The sequence below is a fragment of the Strix aluco genome, chromosome 7 (assembly GCF_031877795.1).
Source record: "Strix aluco isolate bStrAlu1 chromosome 7, bStrAlu1.hap1, whole genome shotgun sequence".
In the NCBI taxonomy this organism is placed as follows: domain Eukaryota; kingdom Metazoa; phylum Chordata; class Aves; order Strigiformes; family Strigidae; genus Strix; species Strix aluco.
In genome coordinates, this window is record NC_133937.1 from 30525376 (window position 1) to 30540987 (window position 15612).

Genomic DNA, 15612 nt, shown 5'->3' on the forward strand with positions numbered 1-15612 from the left:
GGAATTACTTCATCTTAAGTCTGAGGAATACCCTTTGTTTTAATTTATGTGTATGTAATGTGAAATATTGCAATTCTGTACATATTAGGTATATCTAACTAGTATAGAAGAACTAATGTCATACAACTTTAGTCAAAAGTGGGAGCAATACATGTGATTGTATTTGCAGTTCGATCTCTTAAGAAAACCTAAAATAAGGAGTACAGGTTCCCACCATTCAAGCTAGAGAAGTATTTATCAGTGTTTCTGTTTCATGGAGGTGGGGAAGAAGTAGAAGAATGAAAAATGGGATATCTCTTTCCCCATGTAATTGAGGCAAGAATGACCTTTAAGAGAGTGAGTAAAGCTTTTCACAACTACTTGGCCACAGCATTCTCATTTTAATGTGGAAAAGTGTGCTGTTGACACCAATGTGATAGCTTCTGGCAACTCACTGACACACCTTTCATCAGTTATGAAAAACAAAAATTTGCATAATTTTTCAGTTTCCAGTGACTCTGAGGATCACAGGAGAAAGAGAAATCTGTTTTCTCACTTTTCTTTTCATAGCTGCTGCACTTGATTATCTTAGCCGGGTCTCTCTTGCTTCAAGCTTAGTGTGGGACCAAGAGACATGCCTGTAGTTAGAAGTTCTGGAGACACCTTGTCAATCTCTTCAATTAACATACTCCCTGAACAGAGTGCAGAAGGTCCTAGTCCTCAGTGCATCTGTATTTGTATACACCTTCTCTAGAGCTGTCTGGAAACGTGCCCCTGTGGACTCCAGTTTCGCAGTCCTGGATAGCTAGTTGGTTACAGACCATTTTTTAAATACAGCTTTGATGTCTGCAGACTTTGAAACTATTTACACTGCTGGGTTATTCCTTTAAACCTTTTCATTTTCGTAACTTCTTGAGACTATCAGGACAGCAGTGTGTGAGATGCTTGGCTGCATACTGTATACTTTTGGTGCTAGTAAATGTTTAGAGAAAAATGTTTGACTTGAAGCATTAGTGCCTGGGAAGAAAAGGCAGAAAAAAAATCTGGTATGATTGATTCTTATTTTGGATATTTCTTCCATTGCTTTAGAACATTTTGAGGTGAAGGCTTCAGGACACAACATAGAGTTTATATTCTGTTCTGTTTTAATGATGGTCCAAACTGCTTTTCTAAGCTGTCATCCCCATTCCACCCTCTCACGCCGTATAAATTACTAGTATACAATGAGTTAAAATGTTATCTAAAGAGATATATAGGAAACTATATATAGAAGAAAATCAAAATGTGTTTGGAGTTAGGCAAAGTACTCATAGTAACAAAGTGCAGTAGCTAACTACTTTCCTTCAGATAAATTTCTGAACTCAGCAGTGATAGACTGAAAACAGAGAATTTAATAAATGTTTGGGTAAAACTATCATTTAAGAAAATAGTACTGAGTGAAAGCCCCCAGGCTGCCTTTAAGATGAGAGCTAAAGTAGCCCACCCCACCCAGACATATTATAAAAGCAACTACAGTATAATTACAAAAAGCTAATGTGAAGGATGATTACTTGCTTTAAAATATGTTCAGTCATAATACAAAACTCTTTATGACTGTGCTGCCTTCTTCATGTATATTTGCCAACAATATGTTAACACTTAAGCTGCTACCTTGCAGGAGTGTATAGTTTATACTGTAATCTGTTTAAAGTAAAACATTCTGTGCTATAATACAAAGAACTGTATTTGTAGAAGAAACATAGCTGAAGCTGCTGACACAATGCCTAATAAATATTTTATCTTAAAAGGATGGGCTGGGAGAAGTCGGCACTGCCTCTCATAGATATAAGAGCATTGTTCTCTTTGTACTGCCAAAGCTCTCTTGCTTCCCTTCAAATGTGTTTAATTACTCTAGGCTATTAGAGTGTATTAGCTAACATATTTTTAATATTTTTTGTATGGAAGCAGACTTCAAAAATGGCTTTTTGAAATGCCAAAATCCATTTGAAGCAATAAAGCGTGTTTGTAACAGAGCTCAGAGACTGCGTAACCCTGGGACAAAGAATAGCCATTAAAGTATAGCTAGAAGCAGTATTTCCTAATCAAAGATTATACTATTTAATGATTAGGTTAGATGAATACTGATTTGAAGATCCAGTATTTTATCTTTAGGGGGAAAATTGCTTCACTGATATTTGTTGAGATGCCCCCAGAATTGTAGTTCAGTGCCTAAAGCTTTAGCCGTGACATGTAGGCAAGTCCCTATTTGATCCTGTTTTATTTACAATAATGTTAATAAACTATTTAGAAAAGTAGCCAAAGCTTTCCTGGTGAAACAGCAAAGCCATGTTCTTAAAGCTTTTACAGTGAATATAGCACTGGAATTGCAATCCAGAAATACTGACATTAGAAATATGGTTGAAATCATTATCTTGTTACCATTCATTCCTGATTGCAGATGTTGCATTATTTATGGTATGTAATACCATGCATAAATCTCCAGTTTCTGTAATACTTAAGCAAATAGGGCTGAATTCAAGTTGGCATAGTAATAAGCAAAGGTGACACTTCAGCAGTAATTTAGATCTCATTATTCATCCCAACAGTTCCAGCAACGTGCTTGGCACGTAGCTAACAGATAAACTCCGAGATCCGCACTGCTGAGATTTTAGAATCTAATTAGATTGCAAAGTGGAATGAGACTCCGGATTCAATGGGCAACCACTGTTATTCAGTTCAACTCCAGGCTTCTTGCTTTTCATTTCTTAAGGGAGAAAAAACCCAAGAAGGTGGAATAATAACTATTTAGGAATATTTTGAAAACAGGAAAAAACCCTAGAATTTCCAAACCCTTCCCTTTCTATTCTTTTTCTCTGTCCAGTCCGATTATCTGAAACTGTTACAGCCTAAAAGGAAACTTCTAGCAGATGTGATTGCAATATGGATTTTTATTAAATTAGCAAAGATTTGTACTGGAAGTATCAAATGCTTGTTTGCAGTTGATACTTCTTTGGGCCACACTCTCAACTGTGAGCAGGCGTCAAAACTGAGCGAGCTGCCGTTGGGTGGCATCGGCCAGAGCCGGGGCTGCAGCTCAGGGTGGACACGCTGCTGACTGCGCCTGCCAGCCGCTGCTGCTGTGATCTTCCGAGCTGCCCAAGGTGTAGCAATGTGGTAATAAAAAAATTCCTTTTGGAGGAGAAAAGAGTTACAAAACCTCCTAATCTTGTGCTTTAAAATGTGATATCTTTGCTTTTTTTGCATCTGGATATATGTAAGGAGAAAGGGGGAGATAAGGTAAAGACAGATGACTGTGAGCAGAGTTTGTTGCTGATGGAAGTTTTATCAAATTTAACACTGGTTTATGTGTTTTGCAACGCTTATTAAGGGGATGGACTTGAGGGGGAAAAAACATTTCTAAGGAGACTCATGAGGGAAAAGAGATGTATTCAAATAAATCTGTCCTAAGTTCCTGGGTGGTTTTCTTCTCTCTACAGGGTCTTTTATCCAGCCTTGTCAAACTGACTAGTTTAACACTGGCCAGGAACTGCTTCCAGTCCTATCCCGTGGGTGGCCCGTCCCAGTTCTCCACAATCTACTCTCTCAATATGGAGCACAACCGCATCAATAAAATCCCCTTTGGAATTTTCTCTAGAGCTAAAGTATTAAGTAAGCTGAACATGAAGGTAAGGCACAGAAACATGCTGCTGTGTGTAAAATCAATGAGGAGCACTGTTTGCTGCTCCGTGAATTCTGGCAAACTTAATGATACAAGGAATGAATTTATCACGCTGAAGTGGACACTGCTGCTGTCACATCTAGCAACAATTCTGTATTAGTTTAAAAATGTACTATCAAGGTGTTACTGATTTGTCTTTATTTTTGTTAGTTAAGCTGTTGTCACATTTTCTCAAGTTTGAACAATGAAAATAAGAAAGTTGCTTGCAAAGTTCTTAAATATTCATGTGGGACGTGAACATATAGTGTAGCTTATTTCTCCCCCCCCCCGTTACAGTTTAGATTATAAAGAAAATTATGTAAAATATATTTTTTGAATATATTCTTTCAAAACCTAAGTTTGGAGACTTTTGGCAGTAGCTGTAGAGCACAGAAAAAGAACCTATAAGTCTGTGCTAGGCACACTTAGAGTGAAGAGAACTAGGGAAAAGAGAGTATGTTTTTCTATGAATGGATTTGTGTCAAGTTCTTAAATTATTAAAAATATATATGTAATATTTGATCAGTATCTAGGCTCAGCTACTGTTTTAGAATATTTTTTGGCACAAGTGGATTCTCAATTTGCATTAAGACCATTTTTTTTTTAATCACATACCTGTTTGTAATTTTGCATGTTTACCAGGACTTTGTATGACCTGGGGTTTTTTTTAGATTTTGTGGTGTCTGGTCTAGATCAAATTTTGTAGCAACATTTTGAGCAGTAAGATGTTCAGATTCATTTCAGATGCTTTCACTCTGAGCCATTAAGGTGTATTTCCTTTGTGGTGTGTTTGTTTTCTTTTTTGTCTTGTTCATTTTTTTGTTTGTGTGGTGGGCTTTTTTTTTTAAGCAAACTCCATATATTTTTAGGATTCCAGCGTTGCTGATAGCATCTTTGTAAGTTATGGTGCGTTTTCTGTTCCTTTTTTTTCCCCCCACATTCCATTGTACTCAGCAAAGAAGGTACAAAAAAGTATTTTAACTACTGGGACACATGAAATCTTGAGAATTTTTCCACTTCAGTTCGTATTAGTAACACAGAGTCAATTCTGTAGCTCTAGGTTGGGATTGCTTATTAAGTTTGGAGGAATTTAAAAAATACTTGGCCAATTATCAACATCTTATTCTTCCGATTTAATTATCAACTATTTTTATGAAGTATTTTGTAAGCAGTTTGTTTAATCTCTCAGATGCCTTGCCAGCTTCTTGCAAGTGCAGACCCTAAATATTTGATATGTTAAATCACAGGACAATCAGCTGACCTCTCTCCCCTTGGACTTCGGGACTTGGACTAGTATGGTAGAACTGAACTTAGCGACTAATCAGCTCACAAAAATCCCTGAGGATGTATCTGGGCTTGTTTCTCTTGAGGTGAGAAGAGTATAAACAAACGGCTAAGTGAATCCCTGCAAATAGGTGTTCTCTACTTCAGGTTTAAGTAATATTACTTTTGGGTCAAATAAAGCCAAATATATATGTGTATGTATGCTGTTTAATTAGATGTGTTGCATCTGTTTATGGCTGTAGTCAACAGCTTTTTTGAATGTTGTTCTTTAGGCTCTAGATGAGCGTCTGCACAAAGGGCTAAGTACATATATATTTTTAACTATGTAGAAATTTTTCTCAAGAGAAAGTTAGTGTTATAAATGCAATGGCACTGAACTCAGTTGATTCCTGGAGAGACCAGCATGGAAACAGGAGGGATCAGAAAAATGTAATTAAATGGTCTACAGCCAGAAGTGGCTTGAATGTAGTGCCGTGAACCTTGTAGGCAGCCAGGTGGGAATTCTCAGCCTTTTAGCAGGAAGAACTTGTAGGTTGAAACGGTGAACTAATCCTGATGTGTGCCCTATTCCTGCTTCCCAAGGTACCATCAGCAGAGACAAACTTAATTGCCTTGGAGGGACATAAAGGTAGAGGTGCTTGTCTGGGCAGTTGGGGGGACTTCATAGCCTCTGTGAGTTGCTGGGAAAAATCTGTTAAAGTAAAACAGCAAATGGCATATTTGAAATTGCAAATTTTCAGTGTGCCTGCTGCTCTGAATAATTAATAATTCCTGTAGTTTGGGGCAGAATTATATGGCAGGGTAATAGCTATTTAGTGGTCTGGTTCCCTTTAAGTTAAGGCTGTGATTGATGTGATTGGGAAGTTAGTAACCTCTAACAACTGGATTTGCTGGTGGTCTGCTGGCTGCCAAAGCTGGAGAGCTGCATGGTCGGCAAACCTCGTAGCACTATTTTTCTCTGTAATTAAAGATTCAAATACAAAGAACTATTTGGGCAGTGTTTACATAAAAGTGAAGGTTCCCACAGTAATGCTAAGTCAGCTGCATTGCATGTAGGTAATATTTTCTCTTCCTGCCTTTGTTTCTTGATACGCGATTAAAACATTACTATTCTTATCATTCTGCATATATCGTAGCACATAAAGGAGGGCCACCAAAATACTGCTTGTGCTAATGCTAAGACTTTGGCTTTTATTAATTTTGATTTTCACTTTTGATTTTAGCCTTGCTTTCTATTCTGTTTCTGCCTTTGGTGTTCCCACATTACATGAAGCTAGTGAGAGTTGGGATTGGTAGAAGCCAGGCATTTGCAACCTTGGCTTGTGTGTGGCTAGGATGAAGGTCCACACTGGCTGCTCTTTCACATCCTTGTGTTTCGGTGTGCCTTGTTAAATAACAAGTTAATAGCATTGTTTAATCAGTAATTAATTACCTTACTACTCACTAAGTTGTTATGAGGCTTGATTACTTCTAAGGACTGCAAGAAAAATGGTATACTAGTGTAACCCTGTTAACTTGCTTGTGGTATAATGAATAACTCTGTTATCTGACATTGCAAATAAGGATACGTTTCTTGAACCTAGGGTATTTATTAGAAAGGAGGAGAAAAACAAGAGGATAACACTGTAATAGGGACAGGTGTTTGATAGGAGACCATTTTGGAAGGCCAGGGGACGCCTGTGCAGTGTTCTGCTTAGGTGCACTGATCTGTATGTTTACCTGCTGCTGCTCCTAACCAAAGGGACATCGGGAGAAGAGGAAGTATTACACTTTTTAAGGAGGACTTGGCAAGCACAGCAAATAATGTAAAACGTGGTTATGAGATAGCTATACGGAAGCATAACAAAATGATAGGGAAGTCCAGGAAGAAATTGTTTTTCTTTGGTCATTTGAAGAAATAGGGTGTTCTTTGGTTTTGCTTTGCATTTATTATTATGTAAAACAACATTTGACAGAATTCTGTCATAAATTGATGTATTTGTATCATTAAAGTCTTAAAAAAATGATGTTAATCACTGATTTGCCTTTTTTTAATCTTTTCAGTTTGCATCCATAATTTAAATGTAGGCTAATCTTGGACTTCATTACTTGAAAATATAAAGAGATCCTGTCTTCATTTGTTATTTACTTATTGTGTTGCTGAAATTCTGTGTGTTTGGTTGTTTTGTCTTTTTTTGAGGTTCTTATCTTGTCAAACAATCTCCTAAAGAAACTTCCCCATGGAATTGGAAATCTACGGAAACTCCGAGAGTTAGATCTAGAGGAAAACAAACTGGAATCCTTGCCAAATGAAATAGCTTACCTCAAGGATCTGCAGGTGAAACAATAATTGGCAAAGATAAACATCTTTCATCCTTTATTTACACCATACTGATTTAATTACAGCTAGTTTGATGAGGGAAATTATTTGGGACTGGACATAGAACCAAAAGTTAAGAATCTTTTGTGACTTCATCCAGTCTGTCCCCACTAATTCTTCCCCAGATTTATCAGTTAATATTGAAAAAACAAATTTTGATGAGTTTAACTGTTGTACCATGAGTAAACTACTGAACAAGTCATGTTCATGAAAGCTTTTATATTTAGGCATGTGTTTTACTATGCACTATCTTATTTTTACATTTAGTGGTGCTTAGTAGAGGTCTGAAATGTTGTTGAAGGGTAGAAAATTCTTTGTTCAAATGCTGGAGAGTAAAGCCCATCACTTTATCAGCTATATATCTTGTTACTTGTGGTCATTTGAAGCAAAATTAATTAACTTAATTTCTAAAAATGTGTTTTTCCCTTTAGAAATTGGTTCTGACTAATAATCAGTTGAGCACCCTTCCCAGAGGTATTGGTCACCTTACCAATCTGACTCACCTTGGGCTTGGAGAGAATCTTCTCACACACCTTCCTGAGGAAATTGGTAAGATCCCATTTTCTGGTTTTATGCAGTATGCCTGAGCCAAAGCAGTTACTGACACATAAGATAGGCATCTACTGTGCTCGTAAGTAGAGGCCACAAAATTCGCTTGAAACTTCTAGATATACACAACCTAATGTGAAGCATGGGCCACAGGAACAGCTCTGTAATGTGTGATCTTTATCTTGCTGAACTGTAGTGAAATGAACAGTCTAGCTTTTTCAGTTCTTCTGCAGAAAGCTGCTGAACACACATTCTCTTGGAGTGGTGAGATTCCTTTTCTCTCCAAATTCTCCCACAATTTGCATATTATCAATCACTCAACTTTATAAACCTATTCTTGAAAAGAGAAAGGAAACACTCTAATTCCATGGTTTAGACAAAAACCTTGTGTAAGGTGTAGACAGCTAAAGCAAATGTTTCTGCTGATAGACCCTCTGCACACACTTCTATTCATAGACCATCATATTGGTTTTCACCTTAATGAGGTAAGAAAAGGAAGTGAAGAGGAAGAAATCTACAGAGAGAAAGGGAGGATAAGAATTCTTTTTGTCTACTTGAGATATTCAGAGTAAGGGGGGGTTCAGAGCATCTGAAACTGAGAGCCTTCTTTCTTCTTTCACAAGCATATAGGTCCAGAGCATGATTCTGAGCACTTACCTGAATATCTTAAAGTTAGAGCTTATTATGGAGGAAAAAAAAATGTTGGGACAAGCTACACAAAGAAAAATGTAGTCAGAAACAGTGATGTGCGTATGCGAAGGGCATAGTCTGTCTCTCACAGTATCTTTAGTGAAGAGCCATTACAGCTTCTGCTCATCTTGCATGTGCCTCAGTGTGAGAAGGGCCTAAAACAATCTAAGTCTGGAGCTTTGTAATTTAGTTCATAAGTTAGTGGAGAGAGTTTGGATGCCGTGGAAACCAGCTGTGGAATTCAAATCAGTAAGCACACTTGAAATACTATTGTAGGAATACAATTCAGTTATTAAAGCTGGTTGTCTTAACAGATTAGAGAGTACTTAACTATTTTCAGATGTGGGTGCTTCATCTATCATGCTATCAGCTATTTATCATTATTTCTTCTATAGCCTTTGCTTTTTGTTGGTTTTCCATGCCTTGAGCCCTGGCTACTGCTTTCTCTTGTGAAAGATTAAATAGGTTATCGGGGGGTTTTATGGTATTGGAAAATGGGTAATGTTTTGAGGAGGACTTGTATGTTTGGAGTGTATTTCAAAGATATGGATTAATTTTGATATTTGATTGCTGTGGAGGAATGGAGGAGAAAGAAGAAATTACTCTGTTTTTCAGCTTCTGGTAAATCTATATTGCAGTATCTGTAGTAGAGGCAAGTTGTAAAATTTGAATTTAGGAAAATTTTTTCACACAGGTTTGTTCCATTTAATAAATTCACTGCTGTGCAGAGATCTCTCCTGCTTTCTTCCTGGGGTGCATTACAGTTACAGCTTTAGGTCCTTAATATATGGGTTCTAATTACATAAAAGGTATGGCATAGATATTTTTAAAGAGATAATAAATATTGATGGTATAAATTTTTTCTAGGCCCTTCTAACTAGATAGCTATTCAATGTTGCCTGCAATTGCAAAGCACTTGGCCGAACAGTTACGATGAAGTCCCTCTCAGTTCTCTTATTCAGTGTATTCTCAGTTCAGTTTCATCTAAAGGAGATGTAGTAATGGATATTTTTACAGGGAGACTAAAGCAAATTGGTTCTTGCTTAGGTACCAGTGAACAGAAAACTTGCTGTGCTTGAAAATAGGGATTTGGATGAGTCACTGTCTCAAGATTCTATATAGTAAAGAATCTTTAAATGGACTTAGAGCTTCTGTCTAAAAGTTATAAACTGCATGAATTAAAAAAATACTACTTTGTATTGTTTTATTTTAACCAGGTACACTGGAGAATCTGGAAGAACTGTATTTGAATGACAACCCCAATCTGCACAGCCTTCCCTTTGAGCTGGCTCTTTGCAGCAAACTGTCAATAATGAGTATTGAGAACTGCCCGCTCAGCCACCTTCCACCTCAGATTGTTGCAGGAGGACCCTCCTTCATCATTCAGTTCCTAAAAATGCAGGGACCATATCGTGCCATGGTCTGATGCTAATCGGATTGTCCAATACACTGTACAAAATACAAACTGCATTAATGTTGTAATTGTCTGTATATGTATATATAATATAATATATGAGGTTTATATTATATTATATATATATAAATATATAAATAATATAAAAAGGCAAATTTAAGACTGCATTATGTGTTTCTGCTAATAGAGGAATCATAGCCATTTAGATTTTTTTTTTATTCTGTAAAAATGCTTGTCTAAGTTTTCTTTGCTGAATTTGATGGAAGTTGTCTGAATAATCTGGAAATGCCAGTTCATTTTAAGCAATTGCCAATGAACTCAAAGTTTAAATTTAAGGGACAAAAATAGTTTTGCTTAGATTTACTTTCATTTAAGAGAAATGTATAACCTTTATATAATGAACTTTTCTGTTTTCCTCCCTCTTTTTTTTTTTTTCGTGTCAAAACCTGAAAGGGTCATGTGTCCTGAGGTTGGGATTTTCTTTTAACTTATTTTGAGATTTGAAGCAAATGGTGTTTTTATATTGTTTACAGTCAGAGTAAATCACTGGATTTTGTTTTATTCTGATTTGCTCTGTTTTAATCAATTATATCTAGAATTTATATGCCTCTGCTGATGAATTTTTATCAACCGGTTTGTATACTAAAAACATACACTCATCAGAACAACTGGCAGGTGAAAAGGATGCAGTCAAAACAAAAGAAAAAGAAAAGGAAAAAAAAGCAAAAAAAAAAAAAGCTTGAATTCCTTTAAATCTTGCTTCCCTGAGTTATCAGTTGCAGGCATAACATATCTGAACTGAGCCTTTTGCGGTTGGTCTTTTCTAGCACAAGTAAACCTTTTCAGATTGGTAAAAATGTTGAGTATACTCAGTGAAGAGCGGTTTTCATTTTGTGAAGTAACGAGTCCATGAGGTCTAACAGTACAGTTAAGTGGCAAGGAAATAATATATATGTACATTTTTATTACAACGTTGAGTCATAAACTACAACAGGCAATTTTAAGGATTCCTTATAGTCCTTGTACAATAAATGAATGTGTCTTACTTTTAAACACTGCAATATATGTAAGTTTTAAGGTTGGTTAACAATGTACTACGGTTTTATATCTTGACTTGCCTTGTACCTCCTTCCATTATGGAACTTCTGTGTCCAAGCACAATATCTTCACACTGTGCTGTTTTGCTGCTGAACTAAATGCACTTTTCCCCACAGCTGGGGCACTTGCTTCAAAATATTCAGTTCAGTATCTTGAGTATTCTTTTTTAACTTCATCCTATCTGTTTCAGTATTAAACCGATCTATTAAAAAAGAGGCACCTTTTTCATTTGTGCATAGACATTGGTAGCTCAAGAGAAACACTGTAAGTAGTGGACATTCAGTTTTATCATGACTTTCTTGGTTGTTTAAAAGGCAGAAGATGCTTCAGGGAGATTTACACTATTGCTGCACTTGTAGGGCCAGTTGTCCTTTTTCGGGAGGGTAGGAACTCGAGGTGGTTGCATTCCACGGTTACTCAAGCACTGTCCAGTTTATACTCATTGGAATTGCTGCTGGGGTAGTGTGACATAGAAGACTGTACCTTTTGAACAAAATCAAATCAACCAATGCCATGGGATATCTATTTCACGTACAGAAGTCTGGGGAATATTATTTCTGGCTTTCAGGCATGCTTACTTAGACATATTGCCTTGATCTATTTGCATTCTGTTTTGTCGTACGTCTTTTCGTTAACAAGGAGTAAGTTTAAGTGGAAGGCAGGTGGAGATATAAAACCTTAGAGGGCTTAAACATGCTGTAAAACTATTGTAGATGTCACTGGATTTTACTAAGTAATGTTCTGTTCTTTCTCACACACTCTGTCTCTGTTTTCCCCCCTCCTTTTTTTTTTTTAATTTTTACATCTACTGTAGCTTTTCAGTTTAGACTTTAGTTTATAAAAGGCTAGTTCCTTACAGTTCTGCCTGAAGTTAATCTTTCTCAGCATTAAGGTGTTAAAATATGAGGATGCTGAAATGCTTAGTATCAAGACTGTAATCTAACTTCTGAAAATACTGCTAAATCTGTATTTGTGCCCTCAGGTCACTAGGGGAAACTGATTTGATTAATATGGTTCCTTAAAACAAAAGTGGCGACCCCTTGTGTTTTCAAGCATCTTGGTCTCATTCCCTGTCTGCTCCTCAATCCCCTTTTTATGAGTCGAAGGGATTGAATTTGTTCAGTTTGTAAATATGTTGATTATTCACCTTGTTAAGGTACATGGTTAATGACTGTATGATTGGAGCTGACCCTCTTTCACATAAATTCTTGTGGAGAAGTTGGCTACCAAACCAGTGCTCGTTACACTCGCTTAAAAACAAACTACTCTTTTCATTACACTCATAGGAATAAATAAAGCTATGTTTTAATTCATTACTATATTAAAAACAGGATATTTTTTCAAACTATCTTTGTACTAGTATGGTCGTTGCAATGCCAGATAATCCTGAGCCCTGTTTTAGGAGCTTAATTTTATACATTCTGAGGTGAACGCTTATTTTTTCAGTGTCTCAAGAAAGATTTGAGTAAAAGCAGTGTGAGAGAAGTTCTGGTGCAGGAGAAATCAACTCAGAAGAATTTGATAAGTTCTTAAAAATTATTCAAAAGTTTAAGTATTAAATGTGTGGCATGGTTTGGGAACAGATGCATATAAATCCATGTAAGTACATTTATATCCAAATCTGTACACAGATCCATATAAAACCAGCTGTTTTGATCAGTCAAAACAGTCTTACATCCTGACATAAGACTTTTGCATTTCCCAGGATGCTGGATTGTTAACTGGTGCACTTTCTAAATTGTATTTAATGCCTGATGACATTCAACTGGACTCATGCTTTTACATGTTTAAAAATTTTGTTTGGCCTAATCAATCAAAGTATGAACGGAAAGAACTTCATCCTGACAAGTGTATGTATAATACATACATATCTATGTGTATCTATGTATGTATGAAAGTATAGACAAGGTGGATAAATTAATTCTTTATGGCATCTTTGAAAACAAGATGGAGAAACAGGTGATTCCCAGATACTTGTATTAAATATTTATTCCCCTTGCCATACTGGGGGAGATAATTTAGAAGGGTTATTGAAAAGTGTGACAATCTTTATTTTGGGTGAAAATCATGACCTTGATTGCTTGCCCATAGATAAAATACAGTTTTGTATGTGTCTGTGCCTATGTACATAAGAATATGTACATATACACATGCCCTGTAAAGACACTATCCTGAATCATGTCTTGATTTAACAAGCTAAATTACTGTACTATAGGCTATATAGTATTATGGAAGTCTGGTAAGGTGTAAAGCAGATTAGTGATTTGTTAAATAATGAAAAGAAGGAAGAATTGCCATTGTGACTCGTGGTCACATACTGCATTTAAATTTACTCACTAGAAAGGTGTTTGGTAATTCATTGCAAAAATGTTTTCTTTTAGTGTAAACCCATTAAAGTTCTGTCTCTGGCTGCCCTGTTTTTAAGTTCATCACCAAAGTTGCCTAGTATAAATGCAGTGGAAATTCTGCTTGTGAAGTTGGGTCACATGCTTGTGTAACTGGCACTTTTCTGTTTGCCAGATGCTACTGGGAACTTTTCATACACCCTTTTTAGAAAGAGATTTGGGTTGTAGAATATTTGCTTCAGTGCCTCTCTTGGATTTAGGTTTTCTCTGCAGTTTTGTCCATCTTTTGCTAATGTTGTGTGAGAAAGTGCATGTTCAGACTTCTTGAAGGTTGTGTTTGCTCATGTACATGATTTAGTAAATTAGTACTCAAACTGTCTAGCTGGTTAGCACTTAAACCCATTGTGTCACCTGGAATTCAAGTATCATCTTTAATCCCGGGCGTTTGAAAAATAACTTTTATTTAACAATTAGAAAACTTTGAGAGGTTATTTTTTCCTTTTTTTTTTTTGTTTTTAAACCCCAAAATAAATTAGGTTTCTGAATCAGTACAAACCCAAATCAGGGTAAGTCTTCATATCTGGATGCAACTAAGAATTTTCACACAGTCAGTATCACACCTTGGTTGTATCAAATCGGCATGCCAGAATAGCTTCTAATTAGAAAATAGAAATGTGCAGTTGGCAGTAATTTGCACAACACAAACTTCAAGGCACAGTAAGGACAATTACAAACAAACGATAGTATCTGCAAATGGGTTTTGGTTTTATGTTAGCAAAGATCAGAAAATGATGTTTATTATTCTGATGTTTAGGTCTTAACCAGGACTGCACAGGACTTTTGCTGTGGAAAATACCAGACCACACTAATTTTGTGGTTAAAAGCTAAACAAGAGTGTAAACAGTCTACAAAAATGTACTTTTAATCTGAATTATTGTAATGTTGATTGTTATGTCTATATAAAAGATTGCCTTGCTTTTTTTATAAGAGTCATTCTGTATCAATGCATTCATTATAAATAGTATATTTGTAAAGAAGCTGCCACTGAGTCTTTTGAAAGATTTCTAGTACTTCTAGTCTAACATTAACTTGGATGTAAGTTGTACTTCTGCAGTGCCCCAAATTATCAAGAACTGCTTTCTCATTATATACTCATCACTCTTCAAAAGACCTTAAGTAAATTATAGATTTTTCATGTAGAGCAATTACAGGAGACTTCAAAAATTGCATGACTGCTTTACTCGGTCATGTAGATTGGACACCTTTTATAAAGCAAATGTTGGTAAAATCTTTCACCTTCATTTTGTTATAGTACAGTAGGACATATAGTAAAAAACACCCACCTTTCTTTCTGAAAGGGAAAATAAGTCTTGGGTTTTAGTGCAAAATGCATTTCAACAACAACAAAATTAAAGCAGGTATGGAGTTCTGGTGCCTAAAAGACAGACGCCAGCATTTAAACTTCTGGTTTAATAAAAGACAATATTGCCAAGCTGACATGATACAGCTCTAAACTGATGTCTCTTAATTCTGTAAAGCCCATTACAGTAGACACTGTTTCAAGAAGGTCATGCATGCATTATGTCCTACAAACAAAATGCTAGTATCCTTTGAAGTCAGAATAGAAAGGCCTCAGCAGTTTGAATACAATGATGACGAGGAGGGCACCGTTGTACTTGCTAAAGCTGATCGCTTTGAAAAACTGGAACGGGTTCTCATAGTGTGCTGCAGTCACTCGTGCAATAATCTGAGTACCTCTGTCCTTACATCAGATCTCTGCTGCTTAAAATCAGTAGAGGGTCTGATCAAACTGCATAAAGGTCTGTCTTCAAGTGGAGTTGATCCCTGTTACCGTAAGTGATCCAGCAGTCTGAAAACAAGCTACGGAAGTGGCCAGTCTCATCACAAGAGTGGCTCTCCCATGCCATGGTGTTGGACCACATACCATCCCTCCCCTGTCCCACAGGGCTGAGTGGCAGATGTGTACGGAACGTAACGGGGGTGTGCAGTTTCTCTGGCGTACTCCTCCAGACCTTGCCAGCTAGAGTTTGAAGGGCTTGCGAAAAGGAAACGGCATCTGTATCACTGCATTTAATAACCCTTGATAGAGTAGGCAAATTCACAGAAGAAAGTGCTTTCTTTTTCTTTTTTTTCTTTTTTTTTTTAAATTCTAAATCTATTTGTATTTCTGGCTTCT

The 15612-nt window shown here is 36.5% G+C and overlaps 1 protein-coding gene across 4 annotated transcripts in view; it reads left to right on the forward strand.

Moving 5' to 3' along the window:
• The window catches only part of SHOC2 (SHOC2 leucine rich repeat scaffold protein), a 70253-nt gene extending 55801 nt beyond the window's left edge, over positions 1 to 14452 (forward strand). For 3 of the 4 annotated variants that reach the window (XM_074831260.1, XM_074831259.1, XM_074831261.1), the window contains exons 5-9: positions 3456 to 3644; positions 4924 to 5046; positions 7140 to 7277; positions 7751 to 7868; positions 9776 to 14398. In XM_074831260.1, coding sequence (XP_074687361.1) covers positions 3456 to 3644; positions 4924 to 5046; positions 7140 to 7277; positions 7751 to 7868; positions 9776 to 9984 — 777 coding nt within the window. In that variant the 3' untranslated portion in view covers positions 9985 to 14398. Of the gene's footprint in view, positions 1 to 3455; positions 3645 to 4923; positions 5047 to 7139; positions 7278 to 7750; positions 7869 to 9775 lie in introns of all 4 variants that reach the window. The other variant, XM_074831262.1, reaches the window with a different exon arrangement.
• The last annotated feature ends 1160 nt before the right edge of the window (positions 14453 to 15612 follow it).